General features: G+C 39.1%; 1 protein-coding gene across 13 annotated transcripts in view; it reads right to left on the bottom strand.

Moving 5' to 3' along the window:
* PPFIBP1 (PPFIA binding protein 1) overlaps positions 1-27,942 on the bottom strand; it is a 153,643-nt gene that overhangs the window by 11,453 nt on the left and 114,248 nt on the right. For 7 of the 13 annotated variants that reach the window (XM_032473427.1, XM_032473424.1, XM_032473429.1 and 4 more), the window contains 16 exons: positions 27,555-27,686; positions 23,390-23,482; positions 22,963-23,055; positions 21,456-21,570; positions 19,685-19,717; positions 17,914-17,975; positions 14,822-14,897; positions 12,131-12,285; positions 8,780-8,895; positions 8,149-8,205; positions 6,582-6,642; positions 6,203-6,232; positions 3,360-3,531; positions 2,847-2,879; positions 622-772; positions 195-323 (listed from right to left, as the gene is read on the bottom strand). In XM_032473427.1, the coding sequence (XP_032329318.1) occupies positions 195-323; positions 622-772; positions 2,847-2,879; positions 3,360-3,531; positions 6,203-6,232; positions 6,582-6,642; positions 8,149-8,205; positions 8,780-8,895; positions 12,131-12,285; positions 14,822-14,897; positions 17,914-17,975; positions 19,685-19,717; positions 21,456-21,570; positions 22,963-23,055; positions 23,390-23,482; positions 27,555-27,686 (1,508 nt within the window). The remainder of the gene's footprint in view (positions 1-194; positions 324-621; positions 773-2,846; positions 2,880-3,359; positions 3,532-6,202; positions 6,233-6,581; positions 6,643-8,148; positions 8,206-8,779; positions 8,896-12,130; positions 12,286-14,821; positions 14,898-17,913; positions 17,976-19,684; positions 19,718-21,455; positions 21,571-22,962; positions 23,056-23,389; positions 23,483-27,554; positions 27,687-27,942) is intronic. The other 6 variants (XM_032473420.1, XM_032473422.1, XM_032473419.1 and 3 more) reach the window with 6 other exon arrangements.

Here is a 27,942-nt window from a genome sequence, read left to right on the forward strand (position 1 = left end):
TTCTGTATAGTTTCTCACCAACCACTGCCAAATTGCACTGCTCTAAAGATGACGGCCCGTCCCTCCCACTAGGCACAGAAGTAAGCAATGGATTTGATTGGTTAACCCAGGGTCCATCCTAACCCCGCAGGTGCTCACGAGATCCTGGTGCCTGGACAGAGATGCAAAAGTCCACCCGTTTGGGCTGTTCTCACCTGTTAGATTGTCCCAAGTCTCGAGACCAACCCAGTCGGGGGCCTGCAGTCGCCCTTGTCCCTCCTCTTTTGAATTCAGGCTCAGACATGTCATCTGGGTTGAATGTAGTTGATTGACTTCTCCTCAGTCTGAAGAGAAGACACAACACACGTCGCCTTGCGTGAGACCCGAGGAGGCCTTCGACTTCAAGGTTAATCAGAACATTTTGAACTGACGCATATTAAGTACGGTAAGAAGAGACATTTGGATTTAAGCTTTAACTGAGACTCAATGAATTAATGAATCTCAAGTCATAATCTTCCTTCCATAAAAGGAACACAAAAGCCTTACAACTTTATAACCATTTTCAGCCAGTTTTCCATTTTTTCCTCCATTTGAGCAACATATAAGACAAAGGCCACTCCATTTGTCTGCCCTGTTACTTACTTGCCAAAGAGCTTCATGATCCCTCTGGATTTCTTTTTGGAATCCGGCGACGGTGGAGACACCTGGAAGGGACTGCTCGCCTGTGAGTCTTTTGGCCGAGAAGACACACCAGCCAGATCTAAGTGCTCAGGTGTCTCCTTTTCTGTTTCAGCTGTTCCAAGAACAGAAGACAAACTTGATGAAGTTTAAAATATGGAATGAACACGACTAGATGTTAACCTCCTTGGTTTAAGCAACTGTCAAGAATTCCTCTTCTGTTGGCCTATCAGTGACTTACAAAAAGCATCCTACAAATATTAAAAATGGAACACGAATCTGTGTTCTACTCTACCGTCTATTCTATTGTGCATCAAGCTCATTAACTCACAAATTACCACCTCTTGGAGATTCAAAGGTGTGACAGGGTTACCATATTCTTTCCTTGACTGGGTCTGAATTCATAATGAACTGATTCTCAGTCTTGCTGCAGCATGTGGTACTGTTGAATACCTTCTACAAAACCATTATCTCCCTTAGCTTCTTGTCACGACACGCTCCTGCACCTGTCATCTGCTAGTTCCTTTGCTGTGGCACCCATTTTCGCTTCCTCGCCCACTCCAAGATTCCGTCCTGGGTTTCCTCTGCAGGATCTTTTGACCAGCTCACCCACTCTACGCTCAGCACTGGTGATGGCTTCACTCATTTATAGCCTGGTCTCTCTCCCCAGCCTCAGTATCTGAATGTCTGTGGATATCCCCAATTCGATGTGCCAGGGAATGGAACTTAACAAACCCACCCAACTTCCCTGAGAGTCTTCTTACATTTTCTTATTTCACAGCTCATCACAACTAGTTAATAGTCTCCCTGTTACTCCAGTCCGGACTCTCATTTTCTTTGCATTCCTTCCTCTCCTTTGGCATTTACATCAAATTGGTTACCAAGTTCTGGCAATTCTTTAAGAAATTTATTCCTGTTTATGACCTGCGATGTTCTAGGCACCGAGAGAAGAATGAACTGGATATGCACACATTTTTCTTTTGATATAAAATTAGTGCCTGTCGATTTTTGCCTTGCCTTAAAAGAGTAACAGCCACATCTGCTACTCCCAGACCTCCCAGCATCAAATATCCTAGTTCTCTCAGCTGTCCCTTCACGGGTGACCCCACGCTAGCAAACACACGGGATGCTGCCTCCTCAATGTGAGACTGTGCACTTTCAGAGCAAAGTAACAGCTGTACAGTAATCACAGGGGCAGTGTTTCAGCAAGATCTGAAAGCTGCAGAAGCTGACTTTTCTATGAAGCAGAGCTGTGATTACGGGTTATAGTAAGCAGCATTTGCCTAAGATTGTCAGTTATATTGACAATATGTTTCTTCTAAGAAAGATGCAAAAACATTCGAAAACAGTTGTCTGAATTATCATTTTTATCCACCCTGTGTTCATTCTGGACATTCAAGGCTACAGAGAAAGTCACCTTTGCAGATGCATGTGAACAGATATGTGAATACCTACACAAGGTAACAGAACCTACTGGGAAGACCCAAGGGAACCTTTCCGTTCGAAACCTACAGCCACGATGGGTACAGGTGTCCCTGAAAATGCTGCCCAGCCCACCCTCATTTAAAAAGCATCCTGTTTTTATTTTTTATTTTGAGGATTTTTTTCACCTACTGTACTCTGCCCTTTCAAGAGGAAAACTGAGCTTTCCCCCATCCTAAAATTGCTTTGGGGGTGACTCCTCAGATACCGCATAAAGTTACCTCTGTCGACACCAAACGTTACCTCCATCTTCAAAAGGCAAGAGTGTGTCAGAAGAATGTTCCTCTAAGGGAAGTTAAGTCTAAAACGATCATTTCCAATGTCTTCCACAGACCTCTCTTCTCTATTTGGCTAAATTAAACCTTTCTTTCTGGAGGCTGGGGGAAATGTAACCATGGAGAAGGAACCTGGGAGTTAGTGTGAGATGCTCTGCGCTTCGGGGTGATGCAGCAGGACTTGTGACGCCAGGACGGTCCCGCCCTGCCCGCAGAGCTACTCGCGACGTGTCGTTAGCATTGGTTACAACAGCGTTTAGGCTTGGAAGCAAAGGCTCTACAGAGAGGGTGGGAGGAACAGCCTGGAGTCAAGGACTCCGTTTCTTTCGGAGGCTTGGCAGCTCGCTTTGTAGAGATCAGAGATGCCGAGAGCGGGGATTAGCTCGGATGGGAGCGCAGCGCTGGCGAAGGCGGGCATGCAGGGTACGGTACCTAGGGTGGGTGCACTGGCACTTCGTTTACGATCTTCAGATATCCCACCAACGCACACAATCACACGCAGCCCAGTGGAGAGAACACAGGGGAATGACAAAATGAAACACAGATCAAACGCCTGCTCACAAAGTACACACGGTGCGAGGGAAGGCAGCCTCCCACGCCGCACACAGACTCCACCAGCAGCGTCAGTGTGGGTTAATCTACCCGCTTTCAAGACGGATGGGAAGCTGTTGATGATGAAGTCAGAGAGGATCACGGTGTTTGGGCTTGCCTCCACGGTTACACCCCGGAACAGGGCAGGATGAGCGGCCGCATCGAGCTAACTCTACCCCTGAATTAAGCCCATGGAATTTTTTTTTTTTTTTTTGGCTGACCTTCCCCCCCAAGTCATTCACCTTCATTTCTGAGAAAGAGAAATGTACAAACAAGATGAATAAGGGAAGGGAAGAGATTGCTCTTTTCCTCATTCACAAAGAATTAAGGCAAAGGCACTTTGGCCGCACGTACCCAAGTTCGGTGCGCTCGCTGTCCTCTTGTTACTTTTAATTTTAAAAAAGCCACGACCAAAGGAAGACCTGGCTTTTCGAGTGCCGAAGGGATTGTCATCCACCGAGGCATCATGTCCTGGGGCTTTGGGAGGGAGGCTCCCAAATGGGCTGCTTTCTACCGGGGCTTTATCCTGAGAGAGACGTCACAATAAATGCAACACAGCACAAAGGTGCATAATTATTAGTACATGACTGACGCAGTACTAAATATGCTACATGCGTGATTTTATTGAAAATAACTGAACAAACCGATTATGAATGTCAAATGCCACATTAGAAGTTAAGAAAGTCAATTCTGAAAACTACTGAAGGAACAACGAAACATGTTCATCACTAATCTTAACCCATGTGTTTGGGACTTCAAATATTTAGGATAGATACAGAAATTCTCAAGTTTTATCTTAATTTTATTTGCCTCATTCCCACCAAGACATGGATATTATTACATAACTAGATAAGCAGTAGATTTCTTACTTTTCTAACAATTATGACACAGCTTTGGCTATGATACAGTTCACAGTCTTTATAACTACATCGGTAGTAGCCCAATTTAATGTAATTATTCTACAAAGTAGGCGTTAGTCCCAAGCTTCTATACCAGCAGTATGAGTTTCTACTCCAGTCATTTTAAATATTCCTTGCAGGGGAGGGTGTAGCTCAGTGGTTGAGCATGTGCCTAGCATACAGAGGTCCTGGGTTCAGTCCCCAGTACCACCATTAAATAAATTAATCAAATATTCCTCCTTAAAGAATTAGCAATAAAATGAAGGCACAATCAGTAACTTAAAAACTTTTTTTTAAAAAAATGGGATTCTGGGTTAAACTCACATCTTGCCCGAGAGTTATGAAACATGGACTCACCAATTTTCAAAGACTGTGATACGTTCAGATACTCTTATTAAGACTAAACGCTCCAAAATTAAAATTTTCTTGGTTGACTTATAAGCCATTTTAGATCTTGACAATATTTCAGAATCTGTATCAAGAACTTCAATTGTGATTTTAAAATATAGGCATACTTCATTTTATTGGGCTCTGCTTTATTATGCCACATAGATACTGTTGTTTTTTTTCACAAATTGAAAGTCTGTGGCAACCCTGCACTGGCGCCGTTTTTCCAACAGCATTTGCTCACTTTGTGTCTCTGTGTCACATTTCGGTAATTCTCACCATATTTCAAACGTTTCCATTATTATTCTATTCATTATGGTGATCTGTGACCAGTGATCTTAGATGTTACTCTTGCAAAAAGATTACAACTTGCTGAAGGCTCAGATGATGCTTAGCATTTCTCAGCAATAAAGAACTCTTTAATGAAGGTATGTACTTTCTTTTTTAGACATAATGCTGTTTGTTGCATGTGCAATAGGCTACAGCATACTGCAAACACAGTTTTATATGCACTAGGAAACCAAAAGGTTTGTGTGACTCACTTCATTGCAATATTTACTTTATTGTAGTATTTGCTTCATTGTGGTGGCCTGGACCGAACCTGCAATACAGGTATGCCTGTAGCTGATTTTTGAGCTTTCTGGTTATTTGAATGGGCAATTACAGTAACATAGTCTCTCGTACAGTTTTAGTATTACCCACGGATTCTTTAGTTTGCACGTTCTTGTTTCTTGGACATCTCTTGCCCTCTCTTCCTTTTTTGCAGAAGTGGAGAGAAGGGAGAGGAAACAGACTTTGAAGGAGATTATTTTACTTTACGTACCTACCGTTCATAGTAACCAAAAATTTACAGATGCCACAATTTAGTGGTACTATTGTCTGTGTCTCAATGCTGACGTCAAACTCATTTCACCATTTACTGAATTAGCAAGACCAAAAGAACAGACAACGCCTTTGCGTACAGCCGTGTCCACTCTCTGTGCTTCATCAGTTACACCTATATCATGACTCAAGGCACTAAGAACCAACAGTCAAGCGACTGCATCTGGAGGTAGTCTGTCTACCAGACTGTTACCTCCGCAAGGTTAATGATCGAAAATCAGAAGAAAGAAGAACCAAGGAGGGAGGGTATAGCTCAGGCAGTAGAGTGCATGCTTAGCATGCATGAGGTCCTGGGTTCAATCCCCAGCACCTCCTCTACAAATAAATAAATAAATAAACCTAATTACCTACCTCTGCCAAGAGAAAAAAATTCTTTTACGAAAATTAAAAAAAAAAGAAGAAGAAGAAGAAGGACCAGAGCCCATGTTGACAATGCCTTTAAAAATACCAAAATGTCTGCTATAGTTGGACAGTGGTTATAGAAAATAAACTGCTGGTACCCCATCTGAGAAGGGCTTTCTGTGAAGCCTAAGGAAGCCCAGTTATGGTCATCATGGTCATCAAATTGCACGACTGAGAGTTTGGGGTTTTGTTTTTGTTTTTTCAATTACTTACTGAGGGGAGAGTCGTGTAACATAGAAGTAACTACTTTAAAGTGAGCGACTCGGTAGCATTTAGTACGTTCACCCTGTTGTGTAACTAAGGCCTCCATCCAGTTCTAAAGCATTTCCATCATTCTCCAGCCAACCCCCTTCTTCACTGAGCAGCCTCTCCCCATCCCTCTCTCCTCCACCCCTGGCCACCATCCAATCTGTGCTCTGTCCCTATGGATTTATCTGTTCTGGGTATTTCACATAAATAAAACCATATGGGATCTTTGGTGTTTGGCTTCGTTCATTTGGCATGTTTTGTAGGTTCTGAGAGTTTTGGTTTACTGGAGACATTTAAGCAGTCTTAAGTATTAGAAGTCTACTACACGTATTAGAAGTCTCAAACATTTTTATATTATAATCTAGACATAAAAATTACCTCTGAAGGCCTCGGAATAGACTCCTTTTCCTGTTCAAAACAACAATATTTAAGATTGTTATAGGAATCCTTTATCTATTCAGAATTTGTCACATATAATTCAGCACATTAAAATAAATTTACATCTATTTCTGAGCTACAAAAACCTCAATTTCATTTATTTCCTATAACGTTTTATTAAAGTCTCCATTTCCGGTTTTACGTACTAATTTCAATCCTTTATATTTATATCTTACTGTTTATCATTAACCGTGCTATTCGTCATTTTCCATTATCAAAGCCAAAAGCTCTTAAGAGTTTTATTTGCAAAATGGGAAAAGATGAAGATCCCTAAATATTTTCTTCTCAGGGTAACAGACAGAAAAAACACAGAACCAACCCCGTCTGATGACTCTTTCTTCAGATTGCCCAGGCTGCTAGACTTTTGCAGACTTGAAGTTCTAAAAATAAGAAGAAGAATAATTACGATTAATAATAAGTGGCCCTGGTGCCACTGGTTCTAAGTAGAATACCTTGGAAAGAAATGAAAATTGTATGTGAGTGGAATCCTGGTAATTAAAGAAAACCTGGATTCAGACAGTCACTTATGTGCTTAACTAAATTATAACGTTTAGTTCTTTTAAAAGCAGGGCTGGTTAACTGTTCTGCCAATAACTCTGAATGCCTCGCACACGTTAGAATAGCTGGAAAAACACTTAGGACTACCCTGTGATGTCGATATTTGAAAATAAAACAGTGTTTTCCACAGACTAGTGGTGCACCCTTCACATATATACATTTACACCAGGAACTTAAAAAATACTCAGGTACTATTTATATATAATTCTCCTAATTAAAATGAAGGATAAAAGTTTTGCTTTCCAATTCACAAAGGAATCAATCTTCTGAGTCTAGCAAAGCACTTCACTTTATATTTCTAATCAAGGAAAATAGAGGAACCCCTACTGCTGTCTAGAATAATTCCTTTGCTGTCCTGCTGAAGGTACAATGACAATGTAAATAAACATCTGGAAAGCATTTCTCTTTCACGTAAGTAGCATTCAATTATACAGAGCTGGTGTTACTCAAATACGGAAAGTGACCAGTTTAAAAATGAGAAAAAAAAGAAGTAACATCTTTGCTCTAAGAAACAGAATAATATAATACGTTAACAAACGTTTAAAAGGCATTTCTCATCTATTTGTCTGTAAATAAGCTGCTCGAAAGGTCCATTACCAAATAAAGTCAAAGATAACGAAGAGAAGAGAGAAGATCTCATCTTTGAGTACTGCTCTGAAAACAGATTTTCCTAATTTAATCCAGACTTTAACTTGGATAAACTTAGATATTAAGTCAGCTTATTAAACTGAAAATGGAAAACACCGCTGGCAGGCTTACCAGCCATCACATCATTCTCTGTGATGCTTTTCTGTTAGACTTATATTCAAAACATAAGTTCAAAAATGAAATTAAAGGCACTGAGATAGACTGGGATTTCAAAATTGTAGAACAGATAAACAAGATTATACTGTATAGCGCAGGGAAATATATACAAGATCTTATGGTAGCTCACAGAGAAAGTAATGTGACAATGAATATATATATATGTATGTTCATGTATAATTGAAAAATTGTGCTCTATGCTGGAATTTGACACAACATTGTAAAATGATTATAAATCAATAAAAATGTTAAAAAAAAATAAATAAAGGCACTGAACTTCAAACGAAAACTGACAAAGGAAGGCCAAAGATGGGCAGAAAGTTGGCATGAGATAATGGTAAAAGAGCAAGTATTTGTTAATTTTCAACCCCTACCCCCACCCCCACCCAGTCGTTTCAGCTGCATCAATTCATTCAGGCCTCAGGCCATTTGCTTGTAACACTGGTTATTGTTAGTGTACCAGAAGCTTCCTCTCCCCAAGTGTCAATCACATTTTTCACATTCACATTTCAAATATAACTTACAAAAGACCATCACACGATTGGGTCTCAGCAGCAGAACCAAGGATTATTTTTCCATCACTAAAATACAAAAAAAAAAAAAAAGTATTTATGAGCTTTATTTAAAAAAAAAAGGCCATATACATTCCAAGTGAACAGAACTGTCAAAACTAAAAAATTGTGCGAAGAAAGCTATTTTTCTTTCTTTCGATATTCTATTGTACTTAATTTTATGTGCTCTAATTATAAGACAAGGCCATTAATTTGAGAATATGTTGCCTACAGAAAAACTACCGTATCCCTGTCCTGTCTTCTTCACAGTCATCTTCCAAACAGCCTGGACATCTGACTGTCACTATCTTGCTTGCAACACTTTGATGGCCACCCATAACCTAGGACATAAAATCCAAGTTCCCCAATCCCTGCTAAGTTGACCAGCACACTTCCCCAGCCTCATCTCCAGGTACTCCCTGCTTCACACCTTTTATCTTAATACTACAGAACCGCTAGCCGGTTCCCTGGCACGCGTCTTGCTGTTTCTTGCTTCTCTGGGTAAAACATTCTGTCTGTAAATAAACGCAGTGCACTCTTGCTTTTGGTGGATTTATTTTTTGGAGCATTTATACTACAGTGTGTTAGACCATAAATGACATACTTCTCTTCCAATGAAGTCTCGGGCTTAGGAGGCAATTTTGCTTTTTCCAAAGTTTCCAAGCCTTTAGATGCTGGCAATGATGAAGGGATTGAAACTTGCAAGATGCTGGTGTGAAACTGGAATATAATGATAGAAGGCCCAAAATCAATCCATCAAACAAACAAAACACACGCCACAGAGTAACATAAAATAAATAAGACAATTAAATGGCCTATTGATAAAATTTCATATACCTGTGCTTAGAACTCTGTTCTTATATTTATAAAATACTTTCAGGATACAAACATCTAGAAGTGTTAAACAGAGAAAATATTCTGGCAGACGGTAATTCCTGAACTTGGTTCTGAAGATGACATCACATATTGAAAATAAGACATAATAAATTAAGTTAATAGTAGATCCTACCAACCTTAAGCCTTGGTTGCAATCTTGGCTCTGATGCACTTGCTTAAGTGACCCTCTTGACCTTAGGCAAGTCACTTAACTGGGCATCAGTTTTCTCCTCCGTCAATTAACAATGACAATGCCTACCTTATAGGACTGCAATGGTTTTAGATGAGATTTTGGTTAAGACCAATCGGCACTTTCTGCTAAGCACTAGTTACCAAACCCGGCACTGTTTTCACTTTAACTTCTGCCCCTAGTCTGACACAGAACATCGGTCAGGCCAGTTAACTGTTATTCTATTTGTGAACAAGTTGACCAACTTCATTTACAGAATTGATGCAAAGTGAAATTAAATGATAAGTCACATTATTCTAAAATAGGAGATTATTTCACTATCATTTTTTCCAGTCTGCATCTTTATGATCCATCCTGGGCAGTTTACGGAGCCACCATCCCCACTTCCTGAGGCTCATGCATCTCCGTGGGTTCCCCACCACAGGGAGAAGTTGCAACACCAGCAGGCTGACCCACCCTCCTGATTTCCTTTCACACTTTAGGGCTTTAACTCCAACCTCAAATCGCCCTCCTGGCTTTTCTTTCCAAACGTGGGTGAACACCCTGAATCCTCCTCAAATCAATCTTGTTCCAAACTAAAAATGTATCATTAAACTACAATTCACAGAGCAAAGACTTTTTTTCAGTAAGGAAGTGAGATTATCTGGCTGTATCCTATATGGCACAACGGCCTCCCTCTGTAAATGCAGCACATGCACCTGGCTGTCAGATGTTACTTTTCCCCTTCAGTATAAATATTCAACACTTCGGGGGGTTTTCCCTCTAAAATAGTTCTTATTCTTTAACTAACTCGGTTTTTTTTTTCTTTCAGCCTCACTGAGAGAAAATTGACATAGAGCTACTGTGTAAGTTTTAGGCGTACAGCATCATGACTTGACTTACATACATTGTGATACGATTACCGTAGTTAAGTTTAGTCAACATCTATCACCTCATACAGATACCAAAAAAAAAAGGAAGTCTTTTTTTCCTTCTAATAAGAACTTTTAGGATCTACTCTCTTAGGAACTTTCAAATACACAACATAGCAGTGCTAGCTACAGTCATCACACTGGGCATTATACCCCCAGTACTTACAGCTAGAAGTCTGGACCTTTTGACTAACTGCCTTCATCTAATTGCCCCTCCCACTCATTGCTTGTTAATGACACACATTAGCCCTCTCTTATGTTTAAAAGAGAAACGTTGTTTTCTCCTTGAGTTCATTTTCATTCAATTCAAATTTCATATTCTCATTATGTCATTATGAACAACACATATAAAAAGGAAAGATGTCATTTGATTTCTTCTCACTTCTTATAATAAAATGTTAGAAAAGAGACAACCAGGGAAGGAATTGATAAATATAAAGGAGCCAACACTGTTCTGTTCAAGAAGGGGTCCTTGCAGAAAGGATGAATGTATTTTCCACGGGGGAGGAACGTATACTGTTGTAACCAAGGAGGGGAGGAGCAGACTGCATTTTTCAAATGTAGTTTGCACCAATATATCCCGTCCCACATGTTCTTCTTATAATGTGATTTTGTCACTTGTCCATCAAGAAGTAGGGTCTACATTCCCTCTCCTTGAATCTGGGTGGGCCTGTGACTACAGAAGAGATTCTATATGACCTCTGGGATATGTCTAAAAGGTGATCCCGTCTGTCTGGTCCCCTTCTCAGGACGCTTATCCTTAAGAGCCAGCCACCATACTGTGAGGAAGCTAAGCAGGGACATGTAGTTGCTCCGGCCAGAGCCTCAGCTGAGGTCCCAGCCGACAGACAGCCTCTACCACCAGAAGCATGAATGAGTAGCCTTCAGGTGACTTAAGACCCCAGCCTTCCCGCCATCCCAGCTGAAGCCGAGTGGAGCAGAGACGAGACATCCCCGCACAGCCTTGATCAAAGTGCAGACTCATCAAGCAAAATGAATGTTGTCATTCAAGCCGCAAAGTTTGGGCGCGGTGTGCAACAGGTAACAAAAACAGATTTTAGTGCCAGTTTGAAGTGAAAGCCTCAAATCTTACAAGTTTAAGACTGTTCATTCCCCTCCAGTTCCTTTTTACAACTTAAGCAAAATCAGGGGGAAATTTTCTTCCATCATCTTTTTACAAAGAATTTGAAAGCAGTCATTGTTTATTAACCAACCAGATTACAAAAATAATCATGGTAGACATCTTAGTTCATCCTTCTAATCGACCTGTTGATCTGGTCTACCCTGTTGCCAGCATCTCCATCTTCTACAAAATCAGTGGTCTTTTCTTCATCCCACCTGGTGAAGATAATTTGAAGGGGCACAGGCAGGTGTTTGCTTCTTTGAAGCATTTCCCAACACTACAGATCTCGTGAATCAGATTCTCCATGCAGATGACGCCATATTCACCAGGAGACCAAGCATCAGTGTGTTAGCTGTCAGGGCAATTTGCTTCGTGTTGTTTTACCATAACTACACTTGTAGATCAGTTCCTTTGCTGACCTCAGGTTTGGGTACCCCCATGTAACACATGGCTCTACAATCCCCAGCATGTTAACTGAAGTCCATCACCTTTCAGAGTTATCATCACAAGTGACTAAAATCAATTTATCCTCACTGTACCCTCACTTTACATATTCCCTACATATTCTTTAATAAGGAGATTATAATCTCATATTGAAGATGACATCCAGCTTAAAAGGGAGATGGATGTTTTCATATTTTTTTCCTGAATTATATAAGCAATTGACATTACCTGAGTTTATTTATTAAAGGGGGGGGTGGAAATCACACATTTCAAATAAAGACCTGGAGATCACAAAAACTGCCAGGGCAAAGCAGGTCAGTAATCCAACTGAGAAGAGAACCCGTGTCTTTGATGTTATCAATAGCCTGTTAACTTTCAATGACGGTCTAACATGAAAAAATTGTTAAATACCTCTTCTGGAACACTTGTGTTAAGCAGGTCACGGCTGGGAGATCCCGTTCCTGGCATAGGCGACAGATTTTTCTCCAGATCACTAAAACTCTGCGCGTCTAGCAAAGTGGAGATGGAACCGGAAGGGAGCAGATCTTCAAAGTCGCCGTCTTGGCCTAGGGAGCGACAAAGCAGAAAGTGGACAACGGCAGCTTTTCATTTTTCTCTTTGACTCCCAATTAGATTGAACATAAAAAATTTTTCTGATCCTCAAAAATCAAAGAGTCAACTACTGGCATCACTTGAAGAACAACAACATGGGACCTAGGACGCAACATCTTAAACTGTGAGTGCCTCAGGCCCAGGGGCTCTTGGGCCACGTGGGTATCCAGCGGTGGTATTAACAGAAGTATTAATAGTGGTTTAACAGACGCAGTCACGGACTCACAGCACTGATGTTAAAAGTTAATTCAGTTCAACAACCCTCCTGTAATTTTGTGTCCACATTCGGGGCTTTACAAATTTCAGTTCAGAAATAACCCAGCTGAGAAATACCAGTGGTACAACAAAAGGGATTCTGAACAGAAATCAGAAAAACATAAATGACTTCGTAGTCACTGTTTAAACAACTTCTTTTCCATCACTACTGAGCTCCTGAAAGGAAACACAGACAGGAAAAAAGGAAAAGAAAAAAAAAAATAGATGACCTTTTGATCCCTTAAGAGGATCTTTTTATGCCATTCATTTCATTTTAAAGCATAAAGAATGGCCTGATGGAGAAAAGTGACAACATAACCAGCAAAGCAGAATTTTTTACATCTCGAGAAATGAAAAGGATCAAGTGCTTTTAGAATTAAGGATTAGGTACCAGATACTCTTTTTTAAAAACAGAAAGAATAGTCCTTCCAACTATTCTCTGAATAATACAAAATGTCAGATACTTGTTTAAAGATATGAACCAGACACAGCTTCTTAAGTTTTATTAGATTTTCACTCTAATTTTATTAGAATTCAGGTATTCGTAGAATTGCCCAAGGATTATCTGAATAAATACAAACCCTGGTGAGTAGTCACTATTTATATAACTCTTCATTAGAACAGGATAAAATTTTCAATGGTTTATGAAAATATCTGCTGATGTACATAGTTTAAAACTCCTTTTAACTACACGTTTATATGCACAGAAAAAAAGGCTAGAATTACGTGAAAGTACTGGTAATGATCATGTCAGTAGAATTATGCGTTATTTTTACCCCTTTCTCTAATTTTTAAATGTTTTACATTGTAGTCTCATGACAGCAATTAAAATGCTCTTTTTTGATTTTTAAACATAAGATTTACTGGGTTGAGATTCCATAAAATCAAACAATATTTTAAATGCTGTAACTATGAAAAAATCAATTACTTGAGAATTTATAATACTGTTTACAAAGAGAGGCTCTTTTGAAGGCATAAAAAATGCTGAGTGATGGGAATTGCAGAAGTCAACACTGAGAATCAGATGTTTGTTTGCTCATTTGGATATTTATAAAGTCTTACTATACGCCAGGCCCTATGGACAAAAACGTGAAGATTAGTTGTTTTTTTCCCCAAAGATCCCAGCCCAAAGTAAGATTTTCTTTCTCCGTAAACCCATCAAGATTAAAATTTCAAAATTCCTCAAAGATCCTAGCCCAAAGTAAGATTTTCTTTCTCTCTAAACCCATCAAAATCTGAGTGTCCCACAAGGACCTTCCAAAAGACTTATTTCCAGTGCTTACTTTCAGAGCACATGACCCTATCTATTAAAAGTTCTTAACATTTCTGTTTGTTCTGAATGACCCCCAAAGCTTTGCCACACTTGAGAATGGCCAACTGGCCCATGGGCAGATAGAACAATAATAAATACAACAAAATGTGTACTATCTTTACTTAGATGTTTTACAGGTTGTTTTTTTTTTTAAACACTTTCAAAGCTAGAAACAATCCCCCTCAACTATTCCAATGTTCATTCTCTAGGCTTCTCCCCATTGGTAAATGGAACCATCATCTGCTAGTTGCTTTAGTCAGAAACGCTGGCCTTTCTTGATTCTTTCCTCTTCTTCACTCTCCTAATTCATCAGACTATTGGGTTGATTCTAACACCAAAATATATTTCCAACCAGTACCATCACATCTTCCCACTTGGAACACTGCAAGAGTCTCCTGACTGGCTTCCCCTCCTCCCAACACTGCTGCGACAGGTCCAGCAGTTCATAGCCCCGCTGGGGTCCATTGGTCACAAAGACCATGTCGCTCACTTGTTAGGACTCAAACTTTTCACCTTGTGTGACCAGGTCGCTGCTCACCTCCATTAACTCATCTCATCTCATGCACCCTCTGCTCACTACCTTCCAGTCACCCTCGTCTCCTTTTGAGTCTTAAACACACCAAAGTCTTTTTCCTCCCGAGGCTCTTGCGCATGCGGTTGGTCCCTCTCTCTAGAATGCCATCCAATCAACTCCTTGGAGAACCTTCTCCCTGAGCAACCAATCAACAGTATACTCATCAGCCTACACACTTCCTGGCAGAGAACAGATGCCTACTAATATGGTTGAACGAATGAATAGGTTATCTGAATTTGAAGTAATGGATATACTTCATGGAAGAAATTGAGGCCAAATATAAAAGTTCTTAGGCCACTTAAAATCCAGGAAAGCAGGAAAGCCATTAGGACCATGCTACATTTTTTACCTTGGGCCAGTACTGCTGTATCTTGCATTTTCTTGTACCTGTTCAGGCACTGTCGAAGGTCTTCTATTTTCCGATCCTATTAATGAAATAAAATTATCATCTTCAATATTATGATTTTAAAACAATAAAAGTAACTGTGACACAAAGAATAAGCAGACGTGAATTATTTACATTATTCAAGGAATATTTCTAAACTTTAGTAAAACTGGTAATGTCTAGAGTATTTTTCCTACGTACATCAGAGAGATAGAAAAAGTACCTCTAAATTTAGAGATTCTATCCTTCAGCTGCCATCTTTAAAAAACAAAAACAAAACAAGGTAATAAGATACAAAACAAAGAAAAACAACCCAAGAAATAATTCAACATTAATTACTCTCCTCCCTTATATAAATCAGAGCTTGAAAGAAAGATCTACTGTTATCTTTATCGGCCGGCAATAATCATCACCTGGCTTTTTCCTTCTCAAAACGCTCCACCAGAGTTGCTTCAATAAGTCATCAATGACCTTCTCTTTACTAAAAACAAAAGACACTTTTCATCTTCTTTTTTTCCAATTTGACCTTCAGGTGGCATTTCACTGACTCCATTCTTTCCTTCTCTCTCTTTTCTCTGTTTTGATTTTTTTAATCCCTTGACCAGATAAATATTCTATTTACATAACCCCTACCACCTCCCAACCCAGAATATAAAATGTTAGAAAATTCAAGGTTTTGTCCTTTACCTTCTTCTCTTTTCCCATGCCCTCAGTGTGGTAGATTAGCTCCCTAGCTCCCCCAACATGGATTTTGGGCTTGGCCATGTGACTGGCTTTGGCCATTGATATATCAGCCAACGTGGTTCACAGCAAAGGCTTGAAAAGTATTTGCACATTGGGACTTGCCCTCTCTCGCTGCTCTCGGGAACCCTGGGGCCACTATGCGAAGAGGCATAGGCTAGTCTACCAGAGGGGGAGACCATTTAGAGGAGAGACAGCCCATCTGGGGCCAACCTAGACCAGTCTGTCAACCACCTGACATGTGAGTTACACCACGCTAAACCATCCATCCCCATCCCAGCCACTGGCTAACAGCAGAGATCAGCAAAGCCAGCCCAGACTAGAACAGTCGAGCCAACCTACAGAAGTATGAAAAATAATAAATGTGATTATCATGGAGCAAAAGCTAACTGATATGTCACCTACAGTTTTGTCTCCAGATCTATAATTCTACATTATTCCTAAAATTTAGATTCATTTCTATAAGAATCCAACTTTCATGAGAAATCTCCTTTTCATGTCCGGTGAACACACCAAATTCAGTATCTAAAATGAAGCTCCCAGGACGTGAGCCTCTGTTTGGATTCCCTTAACTCTTTTATAGGTGCCATCATTCACCATGCTGCCCAAACCGGCAAAGATTCTCCCAAATCCCAAAGATTCTAAAACCTTGTCAATCTATGAATTGTTCTATATTCCCTTCCCTTCTTACCACTTCACTGCCATCGCCGTATTTCAACCCCTGGACTATTTTAACAGCATCTTAACTGTTCTGTCTTCATTCTCTCTTGCCCGCTCTTGCTTCCATTCTGCCACCAGAGCTAGCGTTCTAAAATGGCAACTTAATTATGTCACCGTCCAAGGTCTCTGAGCTGAGACCCTGAGTCATTAAACCATTAGCCTCACCTCACACACCCATGCCCTCCACCTGCATCTCATGCTCCAGAACTTTCCCAGCAGGCACTGGCTGTTTCAAGCGTTGGTTTTGAGACATGTTTTTGCTCAGGGATCCTTTGCCCAGATTCCTTCATTTTCCTGATGAATGACTCTTGCTCTCCCTTGGAATTTGCCCAAATACATCCTCTTTGAAGGCTTCTTGGAACCACCAAGAAGTCACGCCACTCTTGGTGCTCCTACAGAAAAGTCTGAGCACCTAGTAAGCCCTCACTCAACATTGGGAGTTTTGCTTTTATTTTTCCTTATTGAGGGAGAGAAATGGAAACAAAATGAATTTCAGTGATTTTTTTTTTTTCAAATTAAATGTATATGGGCAGCTTGGTAATGACTTTCCTTTTTATTTGACATGGGAAAGGCTAGCAAAAAGAAACCTATATATGGGTGGGTGGGTAGGAGAATGTATTTCTATGGAATAAAGAACAAAGAGAATGAAGGCAAACATAAATAAATAGATAAATGAACAGAGTGAAACAGAGTAGGCAAGAATTAAGAGAAAGAAACTTATGATGAGCGGAAAAGATCAAGACAGAGATCTTGGGTATTTTCTTGGGTTTTACTTCCTTGAAGTTACTCTTTCCTTGGGGAAGCGTCTCCTCGTTCTATTTACTCAGAGACACGAGAGGAGAGTGGTTCTGATGATCGGAGTTGAACCTGACCGTTGTTGCCTGCTGGATACGTGGCTGGTCAGGGAAGTCATGAAGAAATGCATTTCCTTAGTCAGGTCACTGCATCCCTGCTCTGAGCAGGTTGAAGTAAGGAGAAGCAACAGCTAGAGGAAAAGCACTCCCAAAGACCTTGGCATTGGACCAGTGTAGCGAAAACAAAACCCAGCGCCATCTTTGATTTCACGGTGCCTGTGCCCGGTTTCTGCTATCTCACCACTCAGGAGAGCAGAGTCAGCCCCACATGCAAAAGAGGCCAGGAGCGTGAACGAAATAACATGCTCACAGAGAAGAAAATCAACATGATCATGAAGCTAAAGTTGCCACGGCTCCCTCCTCCAGCATTCCTGCAGTAGCCCAGAATTTCCAGGGACCACAGGAAGGATGTATCATGGACTGTAGTCTTTCTCTCATTTGTCAGTTGAACATAGAGAGCTGATCTGACAGCCTGAACATTTTCTAAATTCAAGGTGGTGGGGGGGGGGGTGGGATTCTCAGGGGAGTCAGTGCCACTGGTCTCCATCCTTGTGCACGACAGGAATACATCCGCGACCCCCGGGAGCAGGCGCTCTTGGGCAGGAAGGGAGAATGCTTGCCCCTTAATGTCAGAAGTGTTTAGGGGTTCTTTCAAACAGGGATTATCTGGAGAAAATGCATGAAATGACCCAAATGATGTTATGACACATCCACATCAATGCTTAAATTTCATCTAGATACCTTTTCTTCATTTGCTGCCATCAAAGACTCCACAGCTTTTTTCATTTTTTGTACTTCAATATCTGAAAACATCACAACATCAAATCAGAAGTCAGTTTAGTTCACACACACGATAAGGACAAGAATGGAAACGTTTGAAGGTAAAGATGTTCATCATTTATTCTCTTTGTTTCTAAAGGCACATGTACCATTCATTTTTCTAATTTAGGGGATACCTGAGGAATGAACACCTCCTCTCTCACCTCAACAGTCATCATTCCAGAAAGAGAAAAACTACCCTCCCTCAGAGGAGGAACAAAACCCCCATGAGACCACCGCATGTGAAATTTCAGCACCTCAACTGTAAAAGCATGGCGTTTTCAAAAAAGAAACCCATGAAGCAGGTGAAAGCAGTGAACGGTGTATCTCTAACAAAAGCAGAGGAAATGATGTTCAGTTATAACCAAGATGGAGACACGGATGGTCAGAGCCTGATGGAACGTGAGGTTTACGTGAGTGTCATGCTAAGCTGCTGGCTGTCGGCTCCATACGGAGGGAGAATGAGTAACACTTTGCTTCATCTATAAACTTCATTTCCAGGACCACTGTACAACATAAAGGCCCAAGCAAGCTGACTGGGATTCTCCTTAAAATTTGATCATTTAAATACAAAACCATGTTAAGCATGTTACTGTAATAATAATAATAATAATAATAATAATAATAATAATAATAATAATAATAATAATAATAATAATAATAATAATAATAATAATACCACCAAATATTTTAAACATGGAAAGTGAATCTAAAATGAAAATCACAAATTTAAAAAATTGAAAGAGAGAAAAAAATTCAGCTCAAGTTGTCTGCTTTTAAGAAAAAAAAAAAACTACTGCAGGTAAACTTTAAAATGGTACATCAGGAGGAGGGTGTAGCTCAAGCAGCAGAGCGCGAGCTTAGCATGCATGAGTTCCTGGGTTCAATCCCCAGTATCTCCTCTAAAAATACATCAACCTCATTACCTCCCCCTCCTGCCAAAATAAAATAATTAAATAATACGATAATAAATTTTAAAAATATAAAAAATAAAACGTTAGAATTAAAAAAATAAAATAAAATGGTACATCATTCAGCAGTGATGTAACACTTTCAATTAAGCTATACTCTACAGGAACTGCTTTTCTTTCTTTCTTTTTTTTTTCTTTTTAAGACAAATTCCCTTAAGAACTCAATGGTCTGGAGGAAAGAGCCCGCTAAGGCTTTATTTTCACACTGCACTAAATAATCCAGGCTCTGTTAGTCGGCCTGGGCACAATTTCTTTTGTTAGCACAAGAGGGCATGTTTGCAGAAGCCCCTAATATAGATGTCAGCGAAAAAGTGGGTTACAAAACATTGGAAAGCAAAAGGAAGCTCAAAACGGTCTTCAGCTATGGTAAACCTCAAACACAGCAGGTTTCCATAGGCGTATAAACGTTATTTTCTCCTCTGACCCCCCGTATCTCCCGGAGAAAGCTTCCTCCCCTCCATCACTCTGGGTGCCCCTGCTGAATCCTACAGAGCAAAAGGCCTGAATCAGATAACAACCTGCAAAACAGCCTTTTACTCCTTGTTTCTGCTGTTTGTTTGTTTACCGTCTAGTTTTGTCCTCTCAGAAGAAATGGGCAGCTTATTGATGAAGCAACTTTCCATCTTTGGTGAGAGGGATGTTTTAAAAACACATGCAAAGAACAGCCCAAGTAGTACTTTTGGTGAATGTAGAGGCTGATGGAAATACACCAGAAACCTTACTTTTGTCTTTGAGCTTCTTTTTAAAATTTTCATCTGTGCAGGAAAACCCATCAGATTGGAAGTTAGCACACATTACAACAATAAGTAATATAAGTAAATAAGTAAATAGCGCTACTATTTAGTCTCTTTTTACCTAAAATAAAGAGACCCAACCTCATACCGACTGAATATTAAGTGCTGTTTTATGACTTTGGGATTGGTTCTACAATACAATATGCTCTCTGTGAGGTTAGAAAGAGATGCAATTAATCAGAAGACCTAAATTGGAGTTACGTCTCTGTTATTTCATTTTTCTGAACCTTGGTTTTCTCGTGTTCACACTGGGCTTTTGGAGCACAAGTGCTTCTTACACTAACAGTGATGAAAAACCAGCTGGTGATGCACTGGTTGTTTTTTTTTTTTTTACATTTCCATTACAGGCCAATATATGGCCTTGTGAACGGGATGACGACACTGTTTAGGTCACATTTATCTCACTGCTCAAGTGCAACAACACTGAAATGCTCTATCTCCTGTTCAATGAGGTGAGTCCGCTGATCACACAGTTAGATGTTATGTCAACATCAGATTCCATGAAGTTTCTGAACACTTGCCCTCAGTACCTGTATTCATCTGGCTGTGTCCTGCCAACAAGCACTTCACAGACCAGAGCTAGTCCTCAGATCTGACTCTGGGTGGCATTACACAAACACGTCCTTTAGCCTACAAGTCCTAAAATTCCATTTTTTTCCCCTTAAAAATCCTGAAAGCATGAGCTGCTTGTTAATGTCCTTTACGAACATGCATTCTACAAATGCCAGAACAGAAGGGGATAAAAGCCCCTTCCCTCAATGTTTGATGAATTGAGTTTTTGGACAGAGAGGCAATTGTGACCCTGCAGCCAGGGTATTCTACGGCCAAGAAGACTTCAGAAGTAACCCAACCCAAGTCCCTCACTGTACAGACAATAATGTTACCAGTGTTCACCTAATAGATAAAAAATGTACCAAAGCTATACCAACTGGAATTTGCTCTGTTTTGCATAAGTCAGAAGTTGCTTCTGCCACATCACTTGTAATAACAAAGGAAGGTTAAATCTGACTTAGTGTTGTCAGATGTTCCAGGCATTTATACTTCCAAATCTAATTCAAAAAACACATTACATTCAAGTTATTTTCTATCAGGTATAACCAACACTATTAGAAATTATCGTCCATATAATATCCAGGATAAACCTCCATTTATGATTTTTAAAAAAATAAATTCATACAGTTTTCCCCAAACCAGAATTAACTTATTTTGCTTTCTAGAAGGTTGAGGGCTCACTGCGTGGGAAGAAATGTTTATTAATTCTCCAGGGATACAGAGCCTTCCCTCTCTCTTCTCAAAAAGGCAGGCAAGGTTCTGACATGTCTTACTTTATGTTGTCTCAGGTTCAGTTCAGAGGGAAATAATCTTGGGACATAGTTCTGGTACCTTTTAATTCTTTTTAACACTCTCTTGGGTTGCAGTTTGGACAGGAACTCTCTCCTGATGGGACTTTACCATACAGTAACCTAAAATAAACACCCAGGAGGCACAGAGGTGCCCTTCTCCAGCTGCTGAAGAGGGAGTTCATAGATGTCCAGGGACAGCACAGAGCCTCAGAGGAGTCCCTGGGGCCCAGGGCCCAGTGGCTTCTGCTCCTCTTCTCTCTCTTTGATGCTAATATTACATATTATCCAATGTCAGTTTCTTTTATAGACCTTGGACGATTTTAATAAAATAGCAGACGTCAAATTTATAGTCTTACCTCGATCAAGAATTTCAATCCCTTCCCCTTTCATCTTGCAAACCAGTTTTTCTTGTAGCCTTTTTACTTCAGATTCCTTCTCTTCCAGCTGTTCTTTCAGCAACGCCAGTTCCTCCTATAGATGATAAATTCATTTAAAAGGAGTAGATTAGGGACTAAAAGAGAATACTCAAAGAGTCTGTTAACTCTTCAGTCAATAATTAGTTTTTGTGAATGAAACAAAAAGCTACAAGAACTGAGACGCAAATGTCAGAAATCAGACAGTGGCGATGATAAGCAGGAAGCGAGACGACTAATGAAAGTCCACGTTACAATAACTGAGGTATAATTATTTCATGTTCCTTCGTGACCAAGTTAAAAATAAATCTTTTAAAGTGTAATTAGGACTAGGGGAGCCCTAAGGTTTAAATCTTATGTTAAATAAAAAATCTGACCAAGTTAATCAAAGAAGATAATCCACTTAGAAGCTTAGTGTCATAAAAGCAAAACAAAATGCAGATTGGAAACTATATTTTAAGACTTGCTTGATATTTATTCAGCATTTCAAGGTGGCACTCATGTTCCCTGGACAGGACGGAGCTTAATTAGTGGGGAAGACAGCAGGTGGTGAACAACTTTTGCCAAATCATGGGACTAAATAATTCATCCTCATCACTAAGGTAAAAGAACAGAGTCTCCTACAACAATGGAAAAAAAATTTAGAAAACAGATTTTAGGTCTTTTTTTTTTTTTTTAACTACACAGCTATTTAAGACCCCAAGCCCAACATTCTATTTACTAATGTCTGTTTCAGTTTCATCTTGGTAAAGAATTAGCTTTGGCAAATTTCAGTTTTGCTGGCAGTATTTAACACAGAAAAGAAATCTGTACAGTGCTAATTCAGTGCACTTTTATTTTTACTAACACATTTTATGTTCAGTCTCTAAAGATATGTATTATGCTTAGTATTATGAGAAAACGTAGCTCTCCAATGGAGCTAAGACGTTAGTTGAACAGCTTTTACCTATACTAGGAATGGGTAACAAATATGAGAGATTTTCAGCAGCTCTGGCAAGAAATGCTGCCCTGTTCTCACTGTGCTTCTTCTAAGCAGTGATTCCTATTCACTGCCACCACCGTTAACTGCTCTACACATTTACCTTCAAGAACGTCCCGAAGGAAGAAAACAGTGTCTCTCTCTTATTGATACCAAACAGAGTTCTTGCACGGGTGAACTTTGGTTATTTTATCATGCTTGGATCTCAGTCTAAAAGAGTGAGATTTAAATGATAAACTAACACTTTCATGTTACCTGTTTGTTGTTTTTCACCCTTTCACATGTTTCTGAAAACACTATTAGGGGTCACATGGTCCCTTTAATCAGCTTTGAACATATTTTCAAAAAACAGGTGATACACACACACACACACAAAATGAATGCACACGCCACTAAAAACACCATCACAGCAAAACGACACAAGCCAGAAAGCCACAGGCCATGGACCCCATTACCCAAGGTCTACTACACCTTCAGGGACTCCCACTTTTGTTCCATCCGCTGCTTTTCATACTGCATCTGACCCACCTTGATTTTCATGCTAGAAAGTTTGGCCATTAAAGACTGGCAGAGAGACAGAGGAGTGAAAGAAAACTACAGATAGAAAAAGACAAGCTAAGTAACCAAGAAAACAGTTATCAGTTTGTAAAGGAGGTTAGGCAATCAAGAGAAATGACATAGGTTACGTTCTATCAGATTAGTGACACCCTGATTTTTATTCAGAATAGCAGTGCTTAAATTCAAGACGGTCTCCAGCTTGGGGAAAAACTTCACTCACTTGTACAATATATTCTTCTGTATCATGTACTAAGCAGAAAATGTATTTTATTTATATTATTAATCATAGAGAAGCAGTGGAGCCATTTGTTTGAAAATTTCTGCCATTGAGAAAACTTACTTTGGTAGATTTCAGCTTTTTTTCATACTGAAGTCTTTCACTGTCCATTTCACTGACTCTTAACCTCAGATCATTGATTTCCTGCATTAGGCCCTGTCCAGAAGAAACAAAGAGATACATTGGGAGAGCCAAACACACTCATGTACACCAAAACAGCAGCTTGCAAATCTTGAGTCAATAGCTCCTGGATTAAAGTTGCACAAATTAGATCAGACAAATGGAAATGGATGTGTCTCCTTGGAAACCAAAGCTTCTTTCCATTTAAAACACTGCTTTAAATTCCCGATGCCTCTGCCTTAAAGTGATGGGATTATAAAAACTAAAGGTCACTGTCGTTTTAATTAAGAAAGGTAGATAATCACCTACTATTGATCAAATATTTTTAGACTAAACAAAATCACTATATAAACAAACCGGGGAAATTTTCTTTAGTAAATCCATTTATTTTTAGAGCCTTTTTAGTGCTATATGGATAATTGTAAAAATATTTTCGTAATCTCCTCATTTGTCTATAAAAATATAGATTGTTCATCACCCCAGTGTGGGAGCATGGAATGAAATTTAAATGCTTTAAGCCAAGGGTTCTCAACTTGAGTGTGGATGAAGGCCCTGCTATTTGCAAATATATTCAGTATCATAAAATAATTTTCTATTTGGAAAATAAAAAAGAAAGCAACCCTAATGTTTTCATAATACATAATGTTACTACTTCCCACTTTAAAAAAAACTAGTATTTTGTAAAATTTGTTCTGCGCAATAGTGACCTATTTTTGTCCAGCGTCCAGAGAGTAGGAAAAGGTAATCAGAATGCTAAACAATACCAACTCTTTCAAAAGAAGGGCTCAAATACTCTGTGAAACCTTTTCCCCCACAAGCCCCGAAGGTCCCAGCAATGGTTAATGTGTTTTTATTCCTCACTTTTCAAGACATCTATTCCTGAGTCACAAATTCTTAGACAAAAGAATAGAATTATACAAAAAACCCATTAAAAACAAATGGATTAATGCTATCAGAAATAAAACTTTGCTAAGGAGGTTTTATTCTAAACTCCTAAGTGTCAGGATTCAACCTCACAAAGGCCAGGAGAAAGGGATGCTGTAGTGAAACACACTTCCCAGAAAACCCACAGGCTTTTAAATTGTGGTTTCTTGTAAAACAAGGAAAAGTGCTACCTAGCATTATTATATAATAATTACTTATAAATATTAATTATAATAACTATTATTAATACAATGTTTCAATAAGACGTCTATTTTCTCCTTTTATGAATGAGGTAAGTAACTGTTTGACATCATTTAATAACTTTAGTTGTGATTCCTTACCAACAAGTTCAAGGTTGCCAAGAGGGCGGGGGGTGGGAAGGGACAGACTGGGGTTTCAAAATGTAGAATAGATAAGGTTATACTGTGTAGCACAGGGAAATATATACAAGATCTTGTGGTAGCTCACAGCGAAAAAAAAAATGTGACAATGAATATATGTATGTTCATGTATAACTGAAAAATTGTGCTCTATACTGGAATTTGACACAACATTGTAAAATGACTATTACTCAATAAAAAAAAAAAAGTTCAAAATTCAAGTTCAAGGGAAAAGTTTCTCCCATTTATTTATCTCCCGTTTATTATCCATCCTTGTGTGTGTTCTTAGTAATCTTTCTTCATCAATTTGGTCTTTCTTATATATATTTCCTACTTTCTTATTGTTAAGAAACAGCTTTGAATTCCTATTTGGATTACTCTATTTTACCACTTCCTTTAGAAATAGTGGCAATTTGCAAAGAAGAAGAAACAATAGAAGAAAATAGAATTATAAATTGGTGTCATTTTCCTATTTAAAAAAAATATCCAGTTATTCTTTGTGGCAACACTACAAATACGAACGTAAATTTATAATCTGAAAAAAGCCCTATCTTCTTATGACAACTCAAGTTGGAAAGTCTAGAAGTGGCTCCTTAATATGAAACTTCTAAAAATGGAATACAAATTATTTCCAACTACTTTCTCATCACAAGTTCAGCACTTTTTAAAAAGAAAATCCCCGTTACCTTTCCCTTTTCCCTTTCAGAGTATGCTTCAGGGCTCCACAGAAACTCAGTTTCTGACACCTGTGCTCTCACCAGAAGGGGGCACTGTTGATCAATGCTAACCACCCATCAGCAACTCCTGGGACAGGTAAGCCCTCAGTCTTTCAAGGTTTCAAGACTTTCACCCCCATCTGTTAGAAGTGACTTTACTTCTTCCCCACTCCAATGTTTTCTTAGAAATTAATCTCCAAATAATCTACAGTTCTGAGACAAAGTTAAAGAATTCTGGATTTATGAAACAGCCAGAGAAACATTTCAATTAAGGGGGAAAAATAGGAAAATGAGCATATTCAATTTTAATTTTTTTTAGTTTTAATTTTGAAGAATACTTTAATTCTTTTCACTTATAACAGAGTTTATCAAATATCCTACAATCTCTGAGTATGTGCATATTTTATTTTACCAATGGTATTGAGTATTTATTAGAAAATTATCAGGGATTGAGTTTACTACAAGTTGGATGACAAGATCACCTTGAATATGACTGAGTGGATGCACAAGTGAAGCAAGGAAGCACCAAAAAAAGGTTTTACAAAAATGCAGATAAACTTGAGAGATGTATATACTGCTCTGGGGTCTTATAAAAAAAAAAAATCATAAAACATCGACTTCAATTTAGTCCCAGCGTTTGGTTAACATCTCGTATCCAAATTAACCACAATTGTGCAGGTTACGGCTGTTCCTAAACTTTGTGTATTTAATGTAGAAGGCCACCTCTTGATCCCCTAAAACTGTAAACTTCTTTTCCGACACCAGCGTTAGCTCCACAGCCATGTTAACCATCTGATGGCCGAGTTCTACCGCTGTGTTATACAGCAACTGTGGAGTCAGGGAAAGACAGAAAGGGAAAAGAGGAAATATCCAATCCGATTTTTTAAAGAAAGTACAAGAGCAAGAATTTTAAAAAATACTAGGTAACTTTCTAAGTTTTATTTTAAGAGCCCCAGTCTCAATCAAATGAGAAACATGCTTATACAGGTCACTGACAGAGACCTTCAAGATTAAAACACGAACCAGGTTGGGGATTTCCTTTTTGCTGCTGAGGAAGCAACACATATACCAAGACTTTCCATTAATAGTTACATCTTTGACAGAACATTTAATTTGAAAAACAGTGATGCAGAAAACATTATTAAATTCAGCTCTATGAAGGACTTCAACATAATGGACAAGAAATGTATCTCACATCACGATGGCATGTAGTTGGCATAAAATAAATATTTGGAATAAATCTAGTATGACGCCTCTCCACATCCCAGTCAAGGAAAGAAAAAAAGAAAAAAGAAGAGATGGCCCTAGGGGAAAAAAAAATCCTGCAGCTCTTTGTATTTCTTTTCAAATGAATCGATTTCCTATGGATATGCTCTGTATCCCCACCAACACCACAAAAAGCAATGAACAAACTAGAAAACCTGGATTAACAATAAAATCAGTCGAACAAACAAGAAAGCATGTTTAGCCAGGAAAATGGGTACTTCAGGTTGAATTTCACAAAAGGATAGTGGGCTGTATTTAACTGGGGTGATTTACATGTGGAATAGACCAAAAGTAGAAGGCCAAATTAAATGACCTCTAAAAACCTGTGATTTTAATATTATACAACAAAAGCATGTTCTCTACACATGGTTTAAAATCCACCTATTATATAGTAAATAAGCAGTATGCCAAAATAAGAACTACTAGTAAAGTCATGCACTTAAACCCATTTATTTCCACAACGAAGAAATCAGTATGGATGAACAGATGGACAGATGGACAGATGGATGCATGGATGGCTAGACAGACGGACAGAAGCTCCAAAATGTCCTAAAGTCAAAAGTACTTCTAAAGGCTAATGAAAGGATTAACATTTCATATCTGACGTCTCAAAATAAAAATTGCCATTAACGTTTAGTGATTAAAAAGTCAACGTAATTAAAGTTTATCCTTAAAAAGCAGCATGGATAATGAGGGCATATAGTAATTAACTGCCATCCTTCCACACGTCCAGGGAATTTCAGCTTGCTCTAGGAACGTGTGTGAGATAAATACGTACGTATATATGAACATGTGGATAAAGAGAGAAAGGGTATCACTTACCTCTGTGTCTCTGAACCTATCTTCATAATCCAATCTGTCCTTCTCTACAGCCGTCAGTTTTAACTTCAAGTTAGATATTTCAGCCATCAGATCCAACTTCTGAGTTTCTAAGGATGTCCTACTCAGAAGCTCCTATTAGAATTTAAGAGAGACATTCAAAAGTTGTTTTTATTATAAACAGCTACACATGGATGTGTCTCACTTACTTTCTGTTTGCGGTGGGGGGCGGGGTAATTAGGTTTTATTTATTTATTTTTAGAGGAGGTGCCGGGGATTGAACCCAGCACCTTGTGTGTGCTGAGCACGCGCTCTACCACTTGAGCTACACCCTCCCCCCCACTGGATGTGTCTCACTTACGACTTACAAAGCAGTAACTATTAAGCACAG

This window comes from Camelus ferus, chromosome 34, assembly GCF_009834535.1.
Source record: "Camelus ferus isolate YT-003-E chromosome 34, BCGSAC_Cfer_1.0, whole genome shotgun sequence".
In the NCBI taxonomy this organism is placed as follows: Eukaryota; Metazoa; Chordata; class Mammalia; order Artiodactyla; family Camelidae; genus Camelus; species Camelus ferus.